Genomic DNA, 27,958 nt, shown 5'->3' with positions numbered 1-27,958 from the left:
TGACGAAATATTTCCGTCTTAAAGACATTGGTACAACAAAATGATTCTTTTTTAAGGGTAGTAATTTGTATGACTTGATCATTATTTCATTTTCAAACAGTATTTACATTTTTTTAATTTTACTGTTTTAATGTTATGTTTTATGCTACTTTTGTTGTTATTGTAACAACAATTGTTTAACCATTTTTTAAATCTTGTATCTTTTGTACATTAATATTTTTAATCAATAATTATTTTATGATTTTATAAATAAAAAATAGGTATATAAATTTATATAATTTTATTAGTATAATCTTATATTTATTTAATACATTTTTACCTTATTAAAATTGTATTAAATAAGATATAATAAGATAGTGTATATTTTATTTAGGTAATTTATACGTGCATTGTATAATATTCTTTAAATGCCGTATTATTTATACTATATGGTATTTATTCTCATATAATAAAAATAAAAATTTTAGTAAATGTGGTCACTCTGATTTCATCAAATAATGTTTATACCATATTTGCCTATCCGTGTGTTTTACGGCTTTGATGTATAAATTCACCAAAATATAATAATTTTTAAGGGTACTTTACTTAAAGTACATCTTATGCACGAAGAAGTTAATTATAAAAACTGGCTTTAGATAAGATAGGTAGTCATTATTTTGTTTGTTTAAAAAATATAACTATCAATATTATTTAATTTTTGTTATAACTTAATAATTAGTTATTGTTATTATTTATTGCATCAAATTAAAATAATGTATCGAAATTTCGGATATCCAGGTACTTATTTAAGACTTTCCAAACATTCTATGCTTAGTACAAGAATTGTTAATATATAGCATGTTTTGGTCGCGGGTGAGGCGTTATTAACGTATTCACGGGAAAACCGCCATAAAGCTGATGATAGATCATTGCCCGTGTTGCGTGTGAATACAGTGCTTTTGGCAAAAGGTTTTTTGGTGATTGATGTCTCTCTGATGACGTCGCGTACAAGTTTTGTTCAGGCAGCATGGCTCGCCTAGGCCCGCCGGGTTTTATATGATGAATTATCCTCTGGGTTGCTGCCGTGAATTACCCTGGCACCCGACTTCCTGCCTTTTGCTTTTCATTTCTATCTGCTAAATACAATCGTTTTTTCCAGTATTATTATTTATTATTTTTTTGTTTTTTTCATTTGTTTTAGCGTGTTTCCTTGATATTTCATAAACTACTATGTTGATTTAATTAAAAAAAAGTGGGCAAGTGAGTACCGCTCTGCTGTACATTAGGTGCTGTATGGATCATTATTATATATTATAGGAGTGTTAAATTTGAATCCAATGATAGTTATCATTGTATACGAAAAACGATTCTGAACGAAGATGATTTGTCAGCCTAGGATATAATTTCTAGTGGTTGATGAAAAGGTGGTTTAAAAAAAACCAGCTTATATTAAAAAATATTTTGAAAATTAAATCACGTAAAGAAAACGCGAATCTTAATAACTGGTAAAATTTTCAAGTATCTACGACTTATACTTTTTGAATAATAACAAATATTTAAAATCGTTTGAGGATAAATCGTTATCGTTATGCTATTTCGTTAAAATTAAAATTCAAACGCACTTAAAATTTTTCCTATAATGATTCGATCGAGTTTTCTCTATAGATACTTGAAGGTAAACTTATGGAAAACTTAGTGTTGTATTTTTAATCCTTAGTTATAAACACAAAAAATTTTATGATTTTTCAACTTCAAATATTTCGCAAATATTCATAATTTTGACGAATTTTCGTCAAAATTTGAACTTCAAATGCTAATAAAAAAAAATTGTGCCTATGTATTCTTATAATTTTTTAATCACTATAAGAATAACATATGAGGAACTTTATTAAATTTTCAAGTATTTTGATAGGGCCAAAAAAATTTTATCGACACTTCAAAATATTTTTTCAGAAAAATTGAAAATTTCAGTTGTCTATAAATAGCTCAAAAAAAGTCAAAATATTTTGAAATTTAAATCACGTAAAGAAAACGCGAATCTTAATAACTGGTAAAATTTTCAAGTATCTACGACTTATACTTTTTGAATAATAACAAATATCAAAAATCGTTTGAGGCTAAACTGTTATTTAACGCGGTTTTTGTAAAAATTTAAATTTCAAACACTCATAAAATTTTTTGTCTGAATCCGGTAGAGTTTTTTTTACAGATATTTGAAGAAAAATGTATGGAGAACCTTGTACCAAATTTTCAAAACTTAGTTATAAAAGAAAAAAATTTCATGATTTTTCAACTTCAAAATTACTTGCAAATTTTCGCGTTTTCGACAGATTTCGTAAAAATTTGAACTAAAAACGCTTATAAAAAAAAATTGTGACTAACGATTTTTAATTTTTTTTAGCTACATTAAAAACAACTCATAAGGAACCTTGTATTAAATTTTCAAAACTTTTTGGTCATCCAAAAATTTTTTATCGACACTTAAAAAAAAATTTCTCAAAAAAAACGAAAATTTCAGTGATCTATAAATAACTCAAAAAAAGTCAAAATTTTTTGAAAATTTAACTATATACAGATACTACTGACATTAACATTTGGTAAAAATTTCAAGTATTTTCAGTGATAGTTTTGAATTACAACAATAAAAAAAAATCGATTTGGTCGAAAACTGGTTTTGCGTAAAAATTGCCGTTTTTCAGTCATTTTTTTTTTGTTTTTCTCGATTTTTTTGAAAACTATTGGAAAATGTTAACTTTTTACCTCTATAATGCACCAAGGATATTCACTTTTACATTGGAAACCACCCCCATAGTTTGAAATTGGAGCATTATTTCGACTAGTTATGCTGTACACAGAACACAAAAAAAAAAAAAACAAAAAAAAAAAAAAAAAAAAAAAAAAAAAAAAAAAAAAAAACATACATCATTGTAAAATCAATACATTCTTCACTCCGTTCAGAATCTAAAATGAGACGAATCATTTTTAGTATGTATATTTAAAATTGATTCATCTCGTAGTTTTATAAGGTGGTATAGTATCATCTATGTAGTTAATGAAATTTAAGGTTACTTTACAGTAATACAGATATTTATTATGGGTTCCTATTTTTTTTATTAATATTAAAAATATATATATTATTAATTTATTACCTTAATATTTTTTTTATATTTTATAATAATAATTATAATAATATATGCTTGTAAATGTTTACATTTGAAATAAATAAAAAAAAATTAGGATAGTTGTTTACAACAATACATACATTTAAATCATATATCCATTAGCACAAATTGCAAGATTAATAATAAATTATTTTATTCAAATATAAAATATATTATGCCATGCAGTTAATCTTTATAATTGAGTTACTGTTTGTAATTGAATAAGAGGCAACTATAATCAAAATAGAAAAAAAAAATTATACGCTGTTTATTTTTGCAGTCCATATGCGTATAATTTTACTAATTTGTACCTAACTATGAAGACAGTTTTAACCATATTTATTTTATTTAAAACTGATTTAATTATAAAAACACCTATATTATTATTTTTTTTTAAAATTGGTGTTGCTTTATTTTGAAATTCAAGTACGTGGTAATATATTTATGTATTTTTATATATTTTTAGTTTTTAATTTTTATTGGCTTAATACTTATCGATTGGTTGATTACTAACTTTTTATTGTATTTATATTGTTTAATCAAAACATTACAAAATGTTAATTTCGTACTTAAATCTAATGATTTTTCATACTTGATAGTTATTAATTATTATTTTAATAATTATATTAAGTACTACAATGATAACATGATTTCCAAAAACACATGTGCAAAATATTTATTTTTATTTTATTACAAAAATATATAAAATTGTAGTCAATATTATTGAAAAATAATAAAAGTTCTAAGTATGTAAAAATAATATCATCAATATAATTGATAAGATTTATAAATTCTGTATTATTTATAAAAAATGCAGGTATTTATTTATTTACCTACCTTTATTGATATTAAAATATATTATAACTAAGCTATCACGTTAATCAATTTTTATCTCAAATAAAAAATAAAAATAAAAGTTTAAATTCATTTTTGCAGAAACGACGATGCTTATTAAAATTATCGCCTTTTGTTTTTGAAATACATAATCTATTATATTATATTATACACAAAAAATATTAAACTACATATGTGATAATCTATTATTTTTTGTTTTATTCTTATTTTTATTATTGATAATTAATTGGAAATATATTTTAAACTGAAATGAATCGTATGAGGTCTTTATATTATACTTTTTTGAGTCTATTAGTGATTTAAAAAGTAATATCATGTATCTTAAGGTATTTACAGTCTTACAGGATAAACCATAATTTTCTTCATAACTGTTGGGAATCGTACTTTTTAAAATTAAAAGATATGTTCATCACAGCTAAAGATATTAAAAACAAAAATATAGTTTCTATAATTTATAATATTAAAATTAGAAAATATTTTTAAATTTTTCTTTATAAAAAAACGTGTCGTCCTTCTAAAAAACAAGAATTATTCAATTAATAACTTATTAAATTTGAGATATTTTATTAGATACGTATCCAGATTATGAATATTCAGTAATTTGCTTAAATAATAGATGTAATTTGATTTTTATAAATTTATGTAGTATTTATACACTAAAATATTTTTGATTTAAAATTAAAATATCTAAGTTTTATATTCGGAAAATATCTTAGTTTTCAGTCACTTGCGCGTGAATAATAATATCATGAACAGCGGTCCCTGTGACTGTGATAAAACACCTTCCAATTTTACGTGGAATGAATTCGGCAACTGCGATCTGTAATTCTATGTATGATACACGGCGTGATCAATTTAACACAAGACACTGATTTTTTCAGAATATCCTAGGGACGTTTTGAAGATAATTCTCTAGCATACTTTAAATTCGTTACAAAACAAAATTTTTGGATAAAAATTATATTTTTTATTGTTATAATTTTAATTTTTTTTTTTTTAATGACATCACAGATATTTTAACAGAATAATGTTCAGAGTATTTTGATCTATAAAAATCGTATTAAAATAGTTTTTTTGAGTGGAATAGCGAATCAACATTTTTCGTGATACTCCTGTACCACTTTATTTATTAATTTAAATAATTAGATTATGATAATAATGAAATACTATAAAAAAATATGACTTAAAAAAAGGTTTTTAACCACTTAAATTTATGTATAAAAAAATATTTTTTAAAAATGTTAACAATTTTTGAGATATGTGGTCTTACGTTAAATGGCTCACCCGGTATTCATGATTTTGTTAGAGGGGTAGGATTGGTGAAAGGGTAAAGGAAATTTACTGTCATTTATCATTATTGGCCTCTTTCTCTACGCTCGTCGTACCGTCCAATTCTTGATCAATCAGTTTTCGTCGGCGAATTTCTGTCAATGAAGTGGTGTGCAATGCATCGAAATTCCTGTGGAACGTGTTTTAGTACATTTATACACCTACACTTGTACGCATAATATCGTATGTATGTGAAGCTCATCACTTCCACTTCGCGACGAAACACATCACCTGTTTCCCGAGGATTAGGAACTGAGAGCTGTGTGTCAAGGTTAGATGATATGGAATATAATGTCACTTATATTATTCACTCGTTTCTTGAAGGTATAGATAAATAGTTTTTCATACTGATCTGGATGAGTAATGACTATATAAAATAAACTAGGGTTATAGAAAGGGTTAAATTACAATAATATTTTATTTTAATATCAATTTTAACACAAATATGTACATACTTAACATATGGTCGTCCCACAAAGTATTACTCGTGTCAATCGGGCTTTTACTCCCTCTCCTCATAAACGTGTCTATTTATGTTATATTTACATTTATTTAATAACATTAGGTATACAAAGATATGAAAAAATTCTTAATTATTTGACCTTATGAAATATAAAATTTGTTATTTTTTTAATTGGGTAGACTTAAAATTAAGTTTCTATGATTTCTGTCTTTCATTGTTAGGACATGACCACTATGGAATCTTAAAGAAAGGATTATTTACGAGACAAACCCATAAGTATTTTAAAAATGTATGCTCATTATTACTTTAATATTTAACCCATGACCATTCACGTTGGGTATAATTCAGATAATTCAACAAATGTAGGAAATCATTTACCTATTTTAATTTTTCCAAGTCTCCAAATTGTTTAAATCAATATTGTGCACTGTTGATAAGGTGATATAAACCGACCAATGGGTTATATATTTATCTAAAAATTAGTAATTCTTTAATTTTATGAATCTCCGTGTATAATTTGATATAATCGTTGAATTTCTGTTAGTTTTTTCCAAGTAAAAGGGCTTGGCTTTTCTTGTCAAGTCGTTTTGAAATAAAACAGAAGTATTCCTTAATGATTTTAATTTCAATCTAACATATTCTGTCTTCCCCTGTTATATTAATAACTATTGTTTCTTGAATATGCTTAAACTTTATTTTTTTACACTTTTAGAAGAAATATTTTGTACACTATTATCGTTGACCAATATATTTAAATTCGTTTTACTGATAGTATAAAATTTTATCTTCACGTTGATTTAGTTAACGACTTTTTACACACACAAAACGTCTTCAAAATTTAGGTCATGTAGGCAGAATCACTTAGTTTTACATTAAACGTATAAAATGTCACGTTATAGTGTTTAAGAAACGTTACGCTTCTTTGAATTTCACTTAATCCTGATATATGTTCACTAGCTGTCGACTATTTTCAGGATTCTAATTCATAAATTATTTTCGGCTTATGTGTCATGATTGAAAAAGTATTTTAAACTGTTTCAATTGTGTTGCCTGAAGGGAAATAACCAAAATAGAAAATTACATTTTTTAATTTTTATTATTGTTTGTAAATGCTTCAAATTATCTTTTTAGTACACTATATTAACACATTAAACAATTTGTAGTGTAAAACAAATTATTAATGGTATATCATTAAGTAATTAACTCTGAATGCACAATAATTGGTTTAAAATTTTGAATTAATATGTTATTTTACTAATGCATCATCAATTGTTTTATTAAGTTCTATTTGATGCATAGATTATTGGATAAGTTTTGGTCAAAGTGTTTATAATATTTTATTTAACAAAAATTTCAAACAAAATGTTTCACGATCTTTTAAACATAAAATTCATTTAGAGTTAATTCTATACTCATTACTTAATTATATATTGATTTCGAATTTAAAAAAATATACATTTAATATTTTTACTAAAAAAGTGCTTTAATCCAATTACGAAGTAATCTAGGGTTTTCTATTAACATTTTATTTTTGATTTGAAGATTACCTATTTGACATTTCGTTTAAAATTCAATTCTTTTTGACTATTTCATATTTTATATATTTGTATACATTGATATGCTATTTATTTTACTTAAACTCAAAGGAAAACAAAAAACAATTATGATAAAAAAATAAATAAACATCTCTCTTTTTAGAATTTTAAATAAGGTGTAAAAAAACTGGTTATATTTTCTTTTAAAAATTGTTTTTATCGTTTTGCTCAATTTCGTAATAAATAATAATTAATAGTGTTAATAATAAATAACAAAATTAAAATTATTGTTTCAAAGTCTTTCTAGATCAATTATAAACATAATAATTGCTATATATATATTTATTAATATTAAATTATATTTTATGAATAAGACAATGCATAATACTATGTATTTTTTAAACAAAATCATTTTAAAATAGCCCATTTTAAATTGTTAACCATTCCACTATAATATATAATATTATACTATTATACTAATTATTAAAAAATTTAATAAAATAATTGAATATTTAATCATTTTTTTAATTGATATTTAAAAGTTTAAACTTTTGAGGATCTAATATGCTTAATTAAAATGTACGAATAAATCGTAAAACCGTATGAATTAAATATGGTATGCATGGAACTTTTATCTAAATGGGGAAAATAATAAAATATATGATATAGGTAGTTAAGTAAAGTTAGTCATGGATAATGATTTTTTTTTATTTGTTTTCATAGGTTATTGGATTTCAATTATATTACTTTTAGTCTTTATCAAATTTTAATAAATTATTTTAATGTTTTAATATCAATAATACGTGATTTTAATTGATATATATTAGACAATATAACGAATATTTATTATTCTACTATTTTTTAAAATAAAATAGTTCGCTGCAAGTCAATAGTAAGTTAATAGTCAAGTTCATTACTAATTATTATTCAATTTTATATTACAGTTATAAACTTTGTACCTAAAATTTAATAATAGAATTTTAATTTAAAAATGTAGATTTTTTCTTATCTAACAATTACTATCATAAACTAAATATTTCAACTTTAAGTAACATCATTAGTTTAATTTTAATTATATTATCAGTAACATTGTGAGATGAATTATTAAGCTGAAAGTTAGGTAAATATGGGTATATGTGTGTTTATTTTTGTGTCCATCACCAACTTTTAGAGTAATAAAAATAATTCAATCATTGATTTAAATTAATTTTTTGATATGAGTATTTCAAGTTGAGTTATAAGTGAAAAATTACTAGTATTTTTCTTAAAACTGAAAAAAAAAACAAAACTGAGAAAAACGAGAATTTTTTCACACAACCAGTTTCTGATATAATTAACCCTTTTTATTAACCTAATTTTGTTGTAATTTAAAAAGAATACCCAAATAACATTAATTTTACCAAATGAGTATATTACAATTTTCTATACTTAGTATGATTTAAAAAAAAGATTAAAACCCTTATCGAGCTATTTTTAGATATTTAAAATGTTTGATTTTTTAGTTTTTTTTTAATATTGGCGAAAAAAAGTTATACTCTGTTCAGAATTGTTTTTTATATCCAATGATTTATCATTTAAAACTTTACATATTCGTTATATATGTACTGTAATCAACCCAATAATAATTGAATAAATATCAATTCAATAATAAGGCACACTTACCTACTTTTGTACATCATAATGATTAATGATATCTATAATTGCCAAATTATTTGTCTTTCTATTTGTTTCTTATAGTTTTTTTTTACAAAAAATTAATTTATCGAAATTTGCTCAAATTTTTAGACATGGTTGAGTTTTAAATTTAGACAACATTGACTATTTCAACAAAAACTAACGACTTTTAAATTTTATTAGTTAAGGATTGGAATGTAATATATGGTTTATTAAAAGTTGTTAATGTCTAAATTGTATTAGGTACTGATTTAATTTCATGTTTTGTGTATATTATTTATTTTTTATTTAATATATTATTTTTTTAAACTAAAAATGTAATAATTGTTATAAATAATTGTAGTAGACATTATTATGGTACATATTTTTGTTTATCTCAATTTAAATTATCATTTATTTTTTAGATTTCACAATATACTTATTAGGATTGTATAATATGTGTCTGGGTTAAATATACAGGTAAACTAATAATGATAGAAAAACATTTAAGAAATCATTCAATTTTATCTAATATTATTTTAGACTTCCAGAGTCTTATTTTAATGTATGTAATAATATTTAAACTAAACATTAATAGTTTTGTTATAACAATAATGCTCTTACTGTGATTTTAAAGATTAATTTGTATAGGTAGGTATGGATATATTTTTTTATAGTTTTCTCGATTTATATAACTATATAATAAATTGTTGTTTAAATTTTATTCTTAGTTTTTTAATATTTTTATATTTCTTTGAATAACATAAAAGGTATAAATTAATTGCTTACAGTTTTTTATTTGATTAAAAATATATACTTAATCAATTTATAATAGTCTTGAGTAAAAGTAGATGTACAGTGTCAATCGCTGCTTACTACATTTTAAAATATGATTCATCAATTAATGTATTTATGAACTCATCTTTTTCAATACTAAATAGTTGACCTTACAATGAAAATCATCAAAGTGTATTCGATTATTTTTATTTATTATTACATTGGTTAAAATAGATAATTGCACTTCTTGTATCATTTATGTGAGAATTTAGTCATAATATAATATTCTATAACTTTGAATTTGGTATAATACGAGTATCTATTATAAAATTATTAATAGTTATTATACTTCATAATCTTATTATTATTATTACCATTTTTGAAAATAATTAAAAAAAGAAGTATTTTAATTCATACGAAATTTAGAACACCAGAGTTATTGATATAGAAATGTAGCCGTACATAGCAAAGGTTTTATTGGCTAATCAATGGTCATTGGTTTTATTAATATCCTTTGATAAACTATGTTTTTTAATTTTATCACTGACAATTAATTTATTTTCTATTACATAGGATTTATCGAATTGTAGTTATGCGTTATCCTAAAACAATAACTGTCATTAAACTGGAAAAATGTTTTCCCTAACCGTTGTGCAATGTAACTATTAATAAATAATCATAAAAAGTGTTGGGTTTATTTAAACTGTATATTTTACGGTTATTTTACCACTGTTTTTTTTTTGCATATACATTTTGGTGTACTGATATTCCTTTGTATTTTTCTGTTTTATTTTATTTCTTCTAATATTCAGAACATAAAATCAATATGAAAAAAAAAAAAATACAACTTCAATATCTTACACCATCGAGAGTAAAGTTAATTGAGTGATTTTAAAGTCCAATACATCTTATTCTCACGTCTGACTTTTCATTATTTATTAAACATAGAAAAAACTTGTGTAGTTTTTGTTTCTAATTTTAATCATACCAAAATAAACCAACGACAACTTGTGGTTTTACTATAAGTCTATAAAACGCGCTTAGGGTTATATTAGTTTTAACATTTTGTTTTTAATTTTATATAAGTGTGTATATTTATATATATATACATACATATATAATATACGAGGTGAAAAAAAGTCGACCCCATGTCATTTCAGATATCATTCGTGATAACTGAACACGAAAATGTGCCGCCATTAAGGGGATGAAGGAAAACTTAGTTTTTTTTGTGTAGGTCAACTGCACATAACATTCTCCCGCTACTCCGTTTAATTTATTAACATAATGAATAATCGCATGTTAATGCTTTCTGGGTTATTCGAGTCGTTTATGAAATGTATACAAATTTAAATTCGAAAAACTGTTGATTTCTGGTTCGGACGCATATTGTACAAGATATTATGTACATTTTGGGATTATAACTTTTACCTTAGTCATTAATTCGTTTAATATTATTAATTTTTTTTGTAAAATGAAAATTATTAATTGATGTATTTTTATCTAATTTACATGGATTAACTGTAGAAAAATATCAGATAAAGTGTATTATACTGTTTGCATTTGCACTGTTCTTTTGCCATGTTGTGTAGTTTAGATACTGTGTATCTATCTTTTATATTAAACACTTACTCTAGATATTTTAAATAAATTAAACGACACATAATATTATTTATTATATATTTTTTCAACAAATTTGTTGTTTATTATTTTATTTATTTTACTTGAATATTTCAGTTGGGATACTTAAAAGTTATCTTTAAAAAAATTTGTCGGTATAATAAGTATTTCAACAATTTTTTTGATTATTTATAGGTTTTCTTTTTAAAAAATAATATGTTTATATTTAGTATAACACCAATAAATTAAATAGAAGGAATAAAATCTATAATAATAATAATAACAAATCTTTTCAACGTATCATAATAAATTCAAAATTATACAAAATGAAATAAAATGAAAAAAATATTAGGGCAATATATTTTAGGTAATTGTATTTTGAATATTGATTTTGGTACCATACGCGAGTTGATAGTTTATTACTATCATATTTATAGTTTTATGTTAAAATTTATAAAGACGATATAATGCGTAGTTTTTTTTTTTAATGATTTTACGTTTGTAATAATTATAGGTATCTTTTTTGTAACTATAATACCTATTATATTTAAAATGCATAGTAATATTTTTACTCTTGTGAATCTTATTATTTCAGTCATAATTTACTTATCAAGTTAATATTTAGTTTATTGTATTTATCTTCGTTTTTAACTGAAATTTACTCATGAGTCATGATGCACAATGAAATATTGCACCTTATTTGATATATCCTTTACCCTTAGGGATGATTTCTTATCCATCGTTGTCTCTTGAAAATTAATACTTTTCCATTAGTGGAACAAATTAAGGTATACTCGCTTTATCACACTTATAAGTCGATGACACTATTCAATAAATGACTTGTCTTATTAAGGTTAATAACCTACTTGCATCTTTATGTATTTCACAATAAATGTTCATTTTTGTTTAATAAAATATATTTTTTTGGAAAATATCAAAATAATTATATTAAATGATAATAAAGCATTTATAAATGCACAGTTTTATTAAAAATATAATAGATTAATATTATAGGTATTAGATAACAATTAAAAGTTAAACATTATTTTTATAAGTCAAGACAAATTAAAATTTGAATAATATTATTTGCTAATACCATAGTACAACAAAGCATATATTAACTATATTTTAATGATTTTATCACGTTTTTAAAATTTATAGGATTTGGATATATTTTTTTTTATAAATATTCTTAAAACATAATTTTAAATACTATTAAGTGTAGATAATATTGTTATAATTATATCAGTATTCCCATTAAAATTTCCCAACTAGTTAAGCACTTTGGCATCTAGTACGGAATTCTATTTATCCATCCATCCAATTGAGAAGGGCTTATGATTTGTAGAATTTCACAAGTCGTTAACCCAAAGGTGCAGAATATTATTTTGGCTATTGTACTTGTGCATGACACGGCCGTCTAGAGTCCAGCGAAAGCACAATAGAACGGTGCAATGGGAAAGTTGTTTGCAGAATTTACGATTCAAGGGGGTAGGTCAAAAGTTTTGGCAATTAACATTCAAAACCTCCCTTTTGAAATGATTTCAATGAAATATTAATAACAATACTAACTCGACTTATAAGGGTCATCTTCTTCTATGGATCATTAGGTAATAATTATATTTACTATTATTGTTTGGATTAGATTCTATGCCAAACGAGAAAACATCTATTTTTTCCGATCCAAGTGTATTATATACTTATAACCACCATATTGGCTGTGCGTAAATGATGTACAGCAAGAGCGTTGTTTTTGTATATTATCATCATTTTCATTGTTTCTAATGTTATAATTTTAGTATGCAAAAAAAAAACAAGGTACTTAACGTATATAATGATAGATTGATAGATTGATTGTATAGTATGATATACATATTATATCATTATTTAATCATTTTTATCAAAACTGTTTTATTTTATCGAGTATCTATTGGTTTTATGTTTTTTCACGATTTGTATAACTTTTATTGCTTATATATATATATTTTTTATTAATTAAAAAAAAAAAAACAATTAAATAAACTGTTAAAAATTATCATAATATGATAATTTACTAAACATTACGTATATTTTACCATAATATTATTGTTAACTAAAATAAAAAGGTGATTTTATGGACTCGAAAATCGTGACTAGTATATAATTATTTTAGTACTAAATAATATACTCAGTATTTTATAAGTGCATATGTAACTAATTGTCTTATATATTTAATATATAAATTGGAAATTCTTTTCTGTTAGTAAACAATATTATTGTTTTTATATAGCAAGATTTGTATGATGTGTAGTGAATATTATAATGATTAGTTTTAAAAATTTTGAAAAAAAACATATATTATTACAGTATAAGTTTATCATTTTAATTCTCCATCAACTATAAATAATAAAATGTTAATGATGTAGTAAAATGTATTCACTACATTATATTTGTTTTTATTAGAACTAATTTGTGTAATTGAAACTTATATATTACTTTTATATTTATCTTGTAGATGTTAAAATATTTGAAAATCAATTTAATAATTGATTTATCAACAAAAAATTTTTATGCTTAAAAGCTTTTAAAAAAAATTATTTATTTATCTACAAATGATCACTTCTCAAAATCTTTTTTTAAATTACAATTATTATTATTTTAACAATAATATTTTAACTGATAAATAAGTAATTGTAACTGGGATTTAATTACAATCTAATTCATATATTTTGCTTATTGTGATATTACGTCTGCTGTGACATTAATTGTTTCACTGTTACTGTTTGTTACATGTATGCAGTTTCTTGACTGATATTAAATAAAGTTAGATAATATGGTGGTTAAATAAGATATCATAAACGACAACTTAATTTGACAATGATACAAGTCTAAAAATAATAAAGTTTTCAATATAATCTTGACCTATCATAAATATCAAATTCTAAGTTTTTTATGTGAATTTTTAGCTTAACAGTCATTAAATAAAAAAAGGTAATCAATATTTTTACATCTAAAAATGTCTAATATAATACACTAGCTGTGGTATCCATATAATTAAAGACAATGTATCAAATTATTTTAGAGTAATTAATGTACTTGTAGAAATAAAGTCTATGAAAACAATTCAGGTTAAATAATACGACTTGATTAGGTAACAATAAAATTTAAAATGCAGCACTAACAAAGTAACAAAAGTATTATTATAATTAATTTCCGGAACATGCTTACTTATACAATAGTAATATTGTAGATATTAATCCCACAATATGTACAATTGTCTTTAAAAAGAGAATTAAATGCGTAATAATATAAGAATTTAGTGATAAATAAACAATTAAATTATATTATTTTACACACGAGAGCGCACATGTGGTGGTGTTGTATTGTCATGTTTTTATTATAGTTATTTATATTTATAGCTTAAAACTTTAGAAAAATTCGGTCGACCACCGATGCTTCAATCGTTCAAGTAATGTGTAATCAACACTCGAGTAAAGTAATTGGCGAAGTATTACATTTTTGTATTTTTTCTTTTTTTTCTTTATTGTTTTAGAAAATCTGTATAAGTGCAATAATTAACTTTTTTAACAGATTTATTTATTTTAGATTTTGCTTGAAGTGAAATGGGTTTTGGTGCAACAATAATTTGTTTTTTGCGTATTCTATTTTTTTTTTTTTTTATCGAACATACTACATTTATAAGTAAATACCCATTTCGTTAGTAGTTCAATAATTTGACTTATTTACCAATAATTTTCAAAAAAAATGATAAAAATCAAAGATTAACTTTAATCAATCACCCATTTTAATAAAATATTTATCAATTTTGATAAAAGGAACTTCGTTATATTTGAAATATATTTTTGTATGTTATCATTTATCATTGTTATAAACTTCTATGTCATCTTCTACAGTGACCCAATACACTCCCACACTCCCGTTTCTCATTTAAATTTTTTTATATTCTTAATTAGTTGCATTAAAGTTTGAACATTTAATACTTATGTAATACAAAATGTATATTAAAACATCGGGTGGGCTATATTAAAAGTTAGAAGAACGTAAATTATATTATACCCACAGGCGGTAAAGTATTTAAAGCGCTTTTGGTAGGTATCAACTAAATTTTACCATAATTTATGACGATTTATGGTTTGTGAATTAATCAATTTTAATTATTTTCCCTTCTAAAATAAAATAAAACTATTACATTGAATTTTCTCTATTGGTTTTGTATAAAGTAATAATTATCTACGTATAATACTTCAGGATAATTTTGTAAATTTAAAAAATAATTAGTTTTTTAGAAGCTTTTACATTTATCAAGACGTATACGCATATTATATGGTTTGGGATGTTTGGATTTACAATAATCTTGAACTAAGATGTTTAAGTTTTTTTAGTATTAATATATATATAAATCATTATAATATTTATAAACGTAATTAATGTAAAAAGTCTTAGATCGTTAGATGAATCTAACAAGGTTAGTTGAAATTATTTTTCTTATCCCATTAATGTATTTTTGATATGTATGTCTGTTACTGCAGTTATATATGATAAATAATGATGAAATGTCACAGAATAATCGTAAACTCAACTAGCGCGTATGACGAATTAGGACAAATTAGGGTTAAAACAGGGATTAAAGAATGCTCCTTTAACACCGACCCCTCTTGTGCTAATGGTACTTGGATATAACTAATTATAGTGACAACAAATGGCCTAAGGATGACATAAATATTTGCAATGCCGTATTTATACAGGTCACACTCAAATTTAAGAAATTCATGATCCTATTTTGAATATTATTTTTTTATTATTGGTATAGATTTGTTTTAGTTTTTTATTATCATGTTTTTTTCTGTTAAATTGCCCATTCTTATCCTGGTGCAGGATTATGAAAATAATCTGCTTTAAATTACAAAAATCGACCTGGAAACCTTGATTCTCCAGAGTCATTATGCTTGAATAGACTCATATGCATTTAGACCAGTGGTTCTAAACCTCTTCTATTCTACGCCCCCCCCCTTTGTATTTCAAACATCTCGCACCCCTTATAAATTGAAAAAAATTGACCACCATTTTGGTGTACTTTACAAATAAACTATAAAATATTCGGAATGACAACTTCTTTATTATGATAATAATTATGAAATACATACAGGGTGATTTTTTTATCAAACAACACTCATTATTTCCAAAAGTATTCATTTTTTTGAAAATATTTTTTTATATAGTTTCTAATTGTTAAAAAAACAATGTTTTTATAAAAAAATTATATTTTTAAATATTTTTTATCCTTATAATTTTTTAAGTTTTTTACTTTTTGGAATGACAACATAGATTTCTAATTTCATATTCCAAAGCAGAATAATTTTCTAAGTAATTCGATACATAAAAATCAAATTTAGGGTGAGTAGTTTATGAGTTATACGTAATTAAAGTTTAGCTGCGCGGAGTGGAGTGGTACGGGGTTACCCAGCAAAATGTTTGTCCACTACTCCGCTTGTCTAAACTTTGAATAAGTATAACTCATAAACTACTCACCCTAAATTCGATTTTTATGTATCAAAATACTCAAAAAATTATTCTGCTTTGGAATATGAAATTAAAAATCTATGTTGTCATTCAAAAAAGTAAAAAAATTAAAAAATTATAAGGATAAAAAATATTTAAAAATATAATTTTTTTTATAAAAATGTTGTTTTTTTAACAATTTGAAACTATGTAAAAAAATATTTTCAAAAACATGAATACTTTTGAAAATAATGAGTGTTGTTTGATAAAAGAATCACCCTGTATAATAGTAAATAATAAAATGTAACAATCAATTAAGGTAAAATATTATAGTAATAAATTAGTATAAAATATTAATAATAGTAATAATTAAACAAAAACTGTATTTTGTAATAACTGCTTGCGCCTCCCCAAAAATGTGTACACGTCCTCCAGTTTGGGAATCAGTGATCTAGACTCTAGATTCTAGAGTATATACCAAGGGTGGCCAAACCGTGTCTCGCCACATAGACTTTTTCGGCTCGCATCTTATTTCATTTTTACCAAAAAAAATTTTTTATATGAATTTATGTATAATTGTATTATATATATGACCTTTTTTTTTTCATTTTGGCTCTTCCATATTTATTAATACATTTGGTATTAATGAATACCCCTGGTATTTACAGTAGTTTTTTACATAAACAGTATATAACTGTATAGTATAACTAAATTACTGCTCTTCTATACATCTGATTGCTTATTTGACCTAATCTAACCGAATTCATCTCGAATCATCTTAGATTATTTAAAATAATGTAGGTAATTACTGGGGCTCGGATTTTAAAGCATATATTTTTTTATATACGAGATAAAAATCTAATATTAAAGTATAGATCATTGGTCTATAGATAGCCGACCAACGGGTAAATCGATCTACGTATAGCCAGCTGTAGCATCTACAGTCAGTATTGCTATAACATGGATATTGTTCATTTCAAAATTAAAGATTTAGTGTTGTAATTTAAAATTTCTTGTATGAAATATGGACCGATCACTTCATTGGATGTAGAGCGTTCATTGTCTATGTATAAAAACATTCTGTAGGGCATTAGAGTTAGTTTCACTATTGTAAATCAAGGAAAATACATGGGTTGGTACCTAGTCAATTTTTTTTAATCAGTTTATAACTAGTTTATGTTAGTTTTTGGCCATTTTTTTTTTTTGCTTTTTTAAAACAATTGGGTGTGTTTTGATATTTATTATGCTTTAAAATCCGAGTTCTTGTAAATACCTATCTATATGTTTATGAAGCTATCCAAAATCTATAAGATAATCTTGAATGTCGACAGTTACCGGATAATATTATACATTATTGATTATACTAAATGTACTTGCAAATCATTCAATATAATGGTATTTTAAGATATATAACTACCTCAAATTCAAATTCTATAAAATTGAAATTATTTGGAATTTAGTACATTCCAGAAAATGTATAAGAATGTTTTATACAATTTGTAAAGTATTTTCATAATATTCCTGGAACATTATTATTTCTAAATACTGCCAGGGAAGAATATTGATCAGTTAACCGAAGTCATGGTTCAACAGTTTCATAGATGCTATTAGATGAAATACCTTTTTACTATTTTAATATAAAATATTAAAATATAAAATTATAAATATTAATTTTAACATAAAAATCATGACTGTAGTGAACACAAGACAAAACTATGGTATAAGCTTTTCAACTAGCCTATTATGATTGTAAGTTAAATTTATATAACTGAAATACATTAATTATTACTATAAAATCAGTGTGATAATTATTTTGAGCGTGGAATTTAAAATAGTGGCTTAACATTGTACAAAATATAATATTAATTGTTTGATAACATATGATATGATTAATATTCAGTTTGTACCAATGTAATGTTTGGTATTTGGTAACAATAACAAATGAGTAAATCTCCATTTAGTATTTTGTAGTTTGTGTTATTTATTATTTGGTTAGGGTGTTTTTTGGTATAAACATTAAATCTCCCCCTCTTAATATGCACACGAAAAGTACCCCACCATTGAGCGAAGTTATCTACCGTAATAAATACAAAAATACCAATATAAAATATAAATTGTATGTTGTTCTTGCTGTAATAATTATATGTGTATTGTAAATGAATTATTATTTCATTATTATTATCATTTTTTTTTCTAGACGTTTTGTGTGGTATCCAAAAGATTTCGGAAGAATTATATACACCGTTTTACAGCCACCCAGTCTTTCTTTATGTTTTCCCCTTGGAACTCGTTTCGGCAACTGTGCATATACATTTCTACTAATCAAATATTCGACTATGTGGTTATGACCACTATATTGCTCAATTGTGTCTTCCTAGCCAAAACAGATTCGGTCGAAGAAGCTGAGTAAGTATTAAATGAGTTTACTATTCAATTATTATTTACATAACAACTATTAACGTCATTATTATAATTCGAGAAACATTTTGGGAAACAAATATAACTTAATAAATATAGTTTGAATTTGTTATTTTAATTCAAATTATTCATAATAGTATGAATAATTAAATGCTCATATTGCACTATTTTAATAGTTATGCGTGATGAAAAATGATTACAGTTTAGGTATATTTTTACATGAAATATTAAACATTTTTGAGCCTAAAATTAGTACAATTACAGTTTATTGAATAAATAATTTTTTTTTAAATAAATTTATTAGTTTCACAATTATGAGTATATTTTTTAGATTCTGAAAATTTGAACGGAGTGATGAATGTATTGATTTTAGAATGATGTGTGTATTTTTTTTTTTTTTTTGTGTCTGTCGACAACATTTGGAGCAGTAAAAATTCTTCGAATTTTGACTTCAGCCCCTCTTTGAAAAGGAAATTGAATCTAGTTGGTACTTTGGGGGTCAAAAATAAAAAAATTTCAATATTTTTTTAATGAATCAGGAAAAACCCTAAAAAAATTAGGGAAAAACGGGACTTTTTACGCAAAACCAGTTTTCGTCAAAATCGAATTTTTTATTTTGCTATAACTCAAAAACTAATCGATCTAAATACTTGAAATTTTCACCAAATATTTATATTAGCGTTTTCCATACACAGTTAAATTTTCAAAGAATTTTGACTTTTTTTGAACTATTTATAGACAATTTAAATTTTCAATTTTTCTAAGTATTTTTTTTTAAAATAACGATAAAAATTTTTTGGCTGACCAGAAAATCTTGAAAATTTAATACAAGGTTTCTTATAAGTTGTTCTTAAAGTGATAAAAAAAATCTGAAATCGTTAGTCACAATTATTTTTTATAAGTGCTTAAAGTTCAAATTTATACGAAATATATCAAAATTGCGAAAATTTGCAAGTAATTTTGTGGTTGGAAAATCGTAAAAATTTTTTCTTTTATATCAAAGTTTTGAAAATTTTTTACAAGGTTCTCCATACATTTTTCTTCATATATCTGTAAAAAAAACTCTATCGGATTCAGACAAAAAAATTTTATGAGTGTTTGAAATTGAAATTTTTACAAAACCGCGTTAAATAACGGTTTAGCCTCAAACGATTTTTGATATTTGTTGTTATTCAAATAGTATAATTCGTAAATACTTAAAATTTTTACCAGTTGTTTAGATTGTCATTTTCTTTACGCGATTTGATTTTCAAAATATTTTGACTTTTTTTGAGCTATTTATAGACAAATGAAATTTTCAATTTTCCTAAGAATTTTTTTTAAAGTGTCGATAAAAATTTTTTTGGCGGAGTCAAAATATTTGAAAAATTAATACAAAGTTCCTCATAAGTTATTCTTATAGCGATAAAGAAATTATAAGAATACATAGGCACAATTTTTTTTTTATTAGCATTTGAAGTTCAAATTTTGACAAAAACTCGTCAAAATCATGAATATTTGCAAATTATTTTGTAGTTCAAAATTCATAAAATTGTTTATATTTATATCTAACGTTAAATATTCTAGACTGACAAATCATTTCCGTTCAGAATCGTTTTTCGTATACAATGATACCTATCATTGCATTCAAATTTAACCTACCCTAGTCCGAGGTCCACCCCACCCCCTAATGTATAGCAGAGTGGTACCCACTTGCCGACTTTTTTGTGTTAATCAGTACTCATCATGCGATTCATCACACCATTTTGAGTAGTAAAAACTAATAATGTTTCAATTGTTAATCTTAATAGTTCAATTTTAAATATGTACTAAAATGTTTTTGTTAAATTTGTATAAATTGTTTTAATAGAATTTTAAAAATATTGAAAATAACTTAGCTACATTTTTAGAGTCATATGAAGTTCTAATCTTTACGATAAATGATATTCAAACAAAATTTATCCTTTTAACGGTTTTATTTTAAACTATTCTGTAATTTAAATAATAATAATCGTAAATATTTGAAACTTAGTAATAACATGTTATTATTGTTAAACTTATATTTTAATATAGACAATAATATTTCAAAATATTATTTAAACTAATTTGAAGCTATTTACTAAAAACGGTGACATTACACCATTTGACTAAATAATAATAATTGGTAGCAGTACTATATAATAAGTTGTAGATTGTCTAATTTTTATGGTCACATACTAAATTTTAAAGTTACATTTGAAAATGTACTGAAGTTGATTTCTTTTTATGAAATCAACTTTTTAAATAAAATGTTTTCAGTGATTCGTGTCTATTTACATCAAAAATGCGATTACATTAATATAATGTTACTTTACGTACTTGCTATGAGAAGTATGAAAAGAGAATACGAATGCTTGTTTACCTTGTGACCTACATAACGTTTGGTGTTTTACTGCAAATTGGGTGATATTTTCGATTTAGTGACGTGTGACGATATTGAGTAAGTGCCAAACACGTGAAGTTACTGACATGCAAATGCATAAAAGGTTATAACTTAACTGATTGCTGACGATCGAAATTATATAAGGTTTACTTAACACACGTAGCTATTAAATTACTTTCGTTTATCATGTATGCTGAATTATTTTTTATTACTTTAACTCAATACTATTTTGTTAGACAAGTAATTTTGTCTGTTTATTGTTTTTAAGGCTAAAACCACGTATATAATACAAAAAAAGTCCATAAAATACATTTATTCTGAGTAACTAAGTATGTTGAAAAAATGTAAGATAAGTTAATATTGATCCATATAAAGTATAATATTGTTAAGTGTTATATAAATTAAGTATGCATATATTGATCTTAGGTTCTTTGAATAATACACACTTCACAATGAAGTGTCTTTTTAAAATTATTTATTGGTTCACATTTTACTTGTATTCTTGTATAGATTTAGTACGTATAGTTAAATTTTTTCTTTATTATTAATGTAATAATGTTTATTTATTGTTCAATTCTTAAAAGTATACGGAAGTTATAAGTTACATTATAAATAATTTGATGTCTGGATTACGTGTAATACTGAAAATTTAATTTTCCAGTCATTTAACAGATACTTATAATATGTGTATAATAATATGAATATTGTTAAGCTATAAAAACTATTAAAAAAAAAAAAAATAGAAAATATGCATTGTTGAACATGTTACCCAAAGATTTCCTAACTGAAAAACAAGTTTAGTTTCAGTAGATATCTAGTATTGCTATTGATTCTAAAATTGATTTTCAGATAATATCATATAGTTTACATAAAAATTACAACGATCAATTCATTTTTATAATTTAAATAATAATAATTATAATTGAAATTACATTTTATAAAAAAAATATTGTTTTAATTTCAATTTTAGAATTTCAATAAGCATAATGCATGTATTAACAATTAATAGGTTCCAACTTTAATTTATTTTCTACAAAAAAAAAGAGTGAGAAAATTATAGGTATATTCATAATGGCTGCGTAGATATATTATAAATTAAAATCAATAATTATAGGTACATGTTATAACTATTACTTCTTAAATAAATAATTATGACCGTTATTGTATCGATACATATTTCATTATGCAGTTTTAGCCATAAAAGAGTTTACTGTTATACTATATTTTTACCACTTATGAGTTAGTGTTTCAATTTTCATCTTTCTTGAGAAGCAGTTTTGGTAATAGGGTGTACTCCCACAAAGGACAGAAGGATTTAATAGATTATATATTGTCATACTTGATAAGTAAATGTACCAAGTGTCAGGTTTCTGAAAACAACGTAACTAAATGAAAAAGCGTTAGGAGAAAAATACATACGGCCTAAGTAAAATCGATAAAACTGATAAAAGGATTTCAAAAATATCAATTTTTGAAATTCTATATATTTATATACTGCCTTATAAATAAAATAAGAAAGTATAAGAAAGAGAGAATAAAGTAAATCAGTTTAACCCACCAAAATTCTCAACGATCCTGTGGGAATAACTTTTTTTGGGCGGAAACAAATAAATTAATCAATAACCGTTTTAACTTTAAAATCTAAAATATCAATAGATAATTTGTTACTTGTGATAATATAAACTTATGTGAATACATCAGAATTGATTAAATTTATAGTTAAAGTATGTAAATAACCTAATTAAAATTTTATCGTAAATTCAGTTTTATTTCTAAATTAAAATTACAAGGACTCAATTTTTAAGTATTTGTACAGATGACGTTACAGATCAAACTGTTTGGTTTTTGATGTCTCTATTTGATAAAAATTAAAAAGTATACTCGTATAATATTTTTGATTACTTAAAACGCTTAGTACTATACTTGAAAACATATCGTAAATTGTATTATATATATTATATGTATAATGTATATTTATTGTATTATATTTGTAACTCTGATGTCTGTTAGAAAACTACCATATTTTTTAAAACATTTTATTTAATGAAACTAATTAAAAAAATAATAATGCATTTTAAATCATGAAATATTCAACATTGTTGTTTACATAATATTTGAAACTTTATATCGTTGTTTAATGGAAATTCTAGTAAAAAAAAAAAAAAAGTAAAAATAAAAAATTGGCATACACAAAATAATGTTATGTGCCGTATCGTTTTAGGGTATAGAATATCTTTGAATATAGTTTGCATATTATTGTAATCATATATTTGCAAAACATATTACCTATATATTCAAGTATCAATCGTGTATTTGTTCTTTCTATGGAACGCGAGTGATACAATAAAAGAAAAACAGAAATCTATTTGATGATTATTGATCTTCAAATTTCATGCTAACATTTAATTAATTTTTAAATACAATATACGAGTATAAACATACAATTTTTCTATATTTACAACATAATGATGAAAACTGATAAAGATTATTATTATTATTTTATTTTTTCAATCATACTATTACTAAATACATCAAAATATATGGAATTGGTATTCTGAAATTCTGAAATTATCTTTTTTTTTTATTTATTTGCTTAAAACTATTTTTTTTTTTTATAATTAAAAAAAAATCAATATTAACTGGTTATTATTTTATCATAATAATTTCTGAATAATAAATCATAATAAAGTAACTAACAGCTAATATACTTATTCTTAAAGCATTTAGTAATAATTTTAAAACTATTTTTATATTTTAAATGGTTTATAGCTTATAAATCATATGCCTTGTTTCAGTTAATACTTAATGTTGTTACGCTAAACTATGAAATAAAAGTTTTAATTTGAAATATATTTTGAACACTTACATAAAATGTATAAAATAAATACTGTATTAGAAAACTACGTATACAAAAAACATAAATGATTCTTCTTCATGAATTGAAAATTTCGATAAACTTTTCTTTAAACTTTTTTAAAACTTGAAAACATGTGATCTTGAGATGCATTAACCTGTTAAATATCACATAGCAAGAGCATCGCATATTTCTCAAATATGATTACTAAAATCAATCACCAATAATAGTGATATTAATAAAATATAACTTATTTAAATATTTTATACTACAATTTAATAATATAACATGAAACATTTATTTTCTAATATTTAAATTTAAAACCGGGTTATTTGAATAAATAAATAAATAATATATACTTTTGTTTTTAATTATAAATTAAAATGTCTATGAAAATCTCTGGAGTTAACATTTGAAATAAATATTGAATTGTGTGTAATGTAGATAAGATTTTTGAATAACAATTAAATTTAAATTAGGTCGGTTTATGTTGCTTAAAATCACTAAAACCATGGATTGCGTTGCCTCTTATTTATATTGTGCTAGTTATTTATCCAGAATTGTATATAATATATGTAATTATTGCATATAATATGTTATATATCTTATGAAATTATTGTTAATAAGTAATAACAAAGCTGAAATAAATAAAGTTACTGCAATAGTCAGATACGCTGTGCAACCGAGCATAATGCATGTATTATTATTATTCAGTTAGCAAATATACTGATAAGTGACATTGTACATTTTAATAGTATTTATTTATACTTCAACAAATTGTTACGTCATACTTTCGAAAAAAATAGACACATGACTGTAGCAACTATAAAATCGTCAATCGTCATTGATAGGAAACGGCACTTTTTGTTATTACTTAGAAAGATATTATTAGTTTTTCGAATTCTGAGTAACGTAAAATATTTTGTGAAATAACAGATAATAAGTATTTAAGAAGAAATTCGTTTAAAATAGAAATAGGACTAGGATAACATTAATTGTTTTAACTATTACATACATTTATAAATTTAATTAATCAAAAATAACTTTTACTGCTGTTGGTTCAGAACTCCATTGAAAACATAATGTTCTGCAGTGGTCTTTCAATAAGAGTATAGCCTATTGTGATGTTTTTTTTAGTTAGTAATTAAAATAGCATATAAGTTGAAAATCGGGAGTAAAATAGGCTATAGCTTGATTCATTCTCTAGGAAAGATACAGTTTAATAATTCTAACCATTATAATATTAGCATGCATAATATGTCTTATGGATAGAGATCATTCTGATTTTATGTAGGTAATAGAATTTTGGAACACAGTTTGGTTAAAAGAGTTTGTCACTTTGCTAGACCATAAAATGTGTGTACAACTTTTAAATAATAATTTGCCTTGAACATAATATGTTATTATTTTTTTGATTTAATATCTCAGATTACATTTTGAAATTTAAGCAGGTAGTATTCTGTTTTTACTTTTTTTTTGATTACATCATTGAACAATATTATTTTCTAAAATTATTAATGTAAAAAACAGTAATAAAAAGAAAATGAAATGAAATTATTTTTCCAATTATTTTTTAGTTTTGCTTATTATCGTAATCATCAACTTTCATCCATACTTTTAAATAATTAATCTGCAAATAGTTAACTACACTGTATGTTGGACAACTGCAAAGTTTGTTCAAGATTAACCAAATTCCATACACATATATATATATAATATATATTTAATATATTATAATATACCATTTATACTAGTTCCTCTATTAAACGTCATAATATGGGTTGCAATAGAGATAATTACCTTGAAGGGTTTTTGAACATTCATTGGACAATAATAGAGAAATGCTTTCTTCTTTCTTCTCTCACTTTCATGCAATGTTGTTCGCTTAAGAGTGAATTTTCCACCAAAGAACCGTGTGGAACACAAAAGAAAGCATTATAAACGGCAACCCAGACATACATTTGACGTTGCTCAACTATATCCTTTCATGCCGACGGGAAACTGATTATAGTCATTGTATATATATAATATACATATATACATACATATTAAATCGACGTATACACTATTATACATATTCGTTATGCCTGTGTTCCGGTACGATGTGTGTCCTATATTAAAAGTTGGCGAAAGATATTTTTTCCTTAACCACCGTATTGTATCCGAATTGTTTCTTAGAGTATTATCGGCGATTTAAATACGCATTTTTCTATTGCGTTGTTTTATGGTTCATCTAGATATTATCGCAATTACTTAACTATACTAACTATACAATTGAATGATTATTTAAATATATATATATATATATATATATATATATATGTGTATAATTATAGTAATATGAACCATTGAATTGATAAATTATTAGATCGATACGTTTTAAAATCTCCGTAAAAATATTCTCCATGTAAATTGTAAAGATTTAAATCAAATTATTTGTTTTAAAATTGAGAAATTTGTTCATAGTTCTAACAATAAAATAAAGGTATCTAATATAATTTATGTAGAATGATACTTAATATGTTGTATACATCCCTATTATTACGATACGAGTATTTCACGAGTATAAAATTAAATATAACCCATTCTATAATTAATGTTATCTTGATTCTTGGCTATTAATTTAATACTATATTCAAATTGACATTTTACCAAACACTAAACATATCTAAACAATATGTGATAAATACGGGATGCTATGATATGAAATACAGTAGATACACGAAACAAAAGTCAACGATTTAATCAATTTAATGTCAATAAAAACGTGTATTAACTATTAAATACTGAAAACAATATAATACCTGTTGGATTCTAGAACAACAAATATCGTAAAACAATATTTTTATATAATTATTAATGGTATTGGAAACCATGGCAACGAGAGTTTCATGTGTAGTATAAAAACCAAAAACTATAAAACAAATTATTTTTGTAATTTCAAAAGATCTTCTTACATTTAATTTTTACTATAACATTTTAAAAGCAAGTGAGTTTTGTTCAAGATTCTGCACTAGGGAGTTTTTATGACTCCAATCAGAAAAATAAAAAATAATGGTTTTATATAACCTTATTAACTTTTACCTAAATACAGATAGTACAACTATACAGAATGATTATTTATATATTATAACACTCTTTATTTATTTTTGTTTGTGTAATATAACATTATAAATTATTATTATATAAACAATGCTTTTTTAAAAAAATATGATTAGTTTATTTAACACAAAAGGTTTTATTGTTTTAATGAATTTGTTTATTTTGATCAATAATGAACATTAAAGTTAATATCTTATGTTTTGATTACCAGACTAATAATTAAAATGAATATAGTGAAATATATAGTAGTATTAATGATGTATTATAACTCATATTATATTTACTGATATATTTAATAGTATACATTTTATA

The 27,958-nt window shown here is 23.4% G+C and overlaps 1 protein-coding gene across 6 annotated transcripts in view; it reads left to right on the top strand.

The window, feature by feature from the left end:
* Positions 1-27,958, top strand: part of LOC114124170 (sodium channel protein 60E-like) — a 133,820-nt gene that overhangs the window by 22,457 nt on the left and 83,405 nt on the right. For all 6 annotated transcript variants that reach the window (XM_050199595.1, XM_050199592.1, XM_050199600.1 and 3 more), the window contains exon 3: positions 19,069-19,277. In XM_050199595.1, coding sequence (XP_050055552.1) covers positions 19,069-19,277 — 209 coding nt within the window. The remainder of the gene's footprint in view (positions 1-19,068; positions 19,278-27,958) is intronic.

The sequence above is a fragment of the Aphis gossypii genome, chromosome 1 (genome assembly GCF_020184175.1).
Source record: "Aphis gossypii isolate Hap1 chromosome 1, ASM2018417v2, whole genome shotgun sequence".
Lineage (NCBI taxonomy): Eukaryota > Metazoa > Arthropoda > Insecta > Hemiptera > Aphididae > Aphis > Aphis gossypii.
The sequence above is the reverse complement of the archived record's forward strand: the minus strand, read 5'-3'. Positions and strand labels throughout refer to the sequence as shown.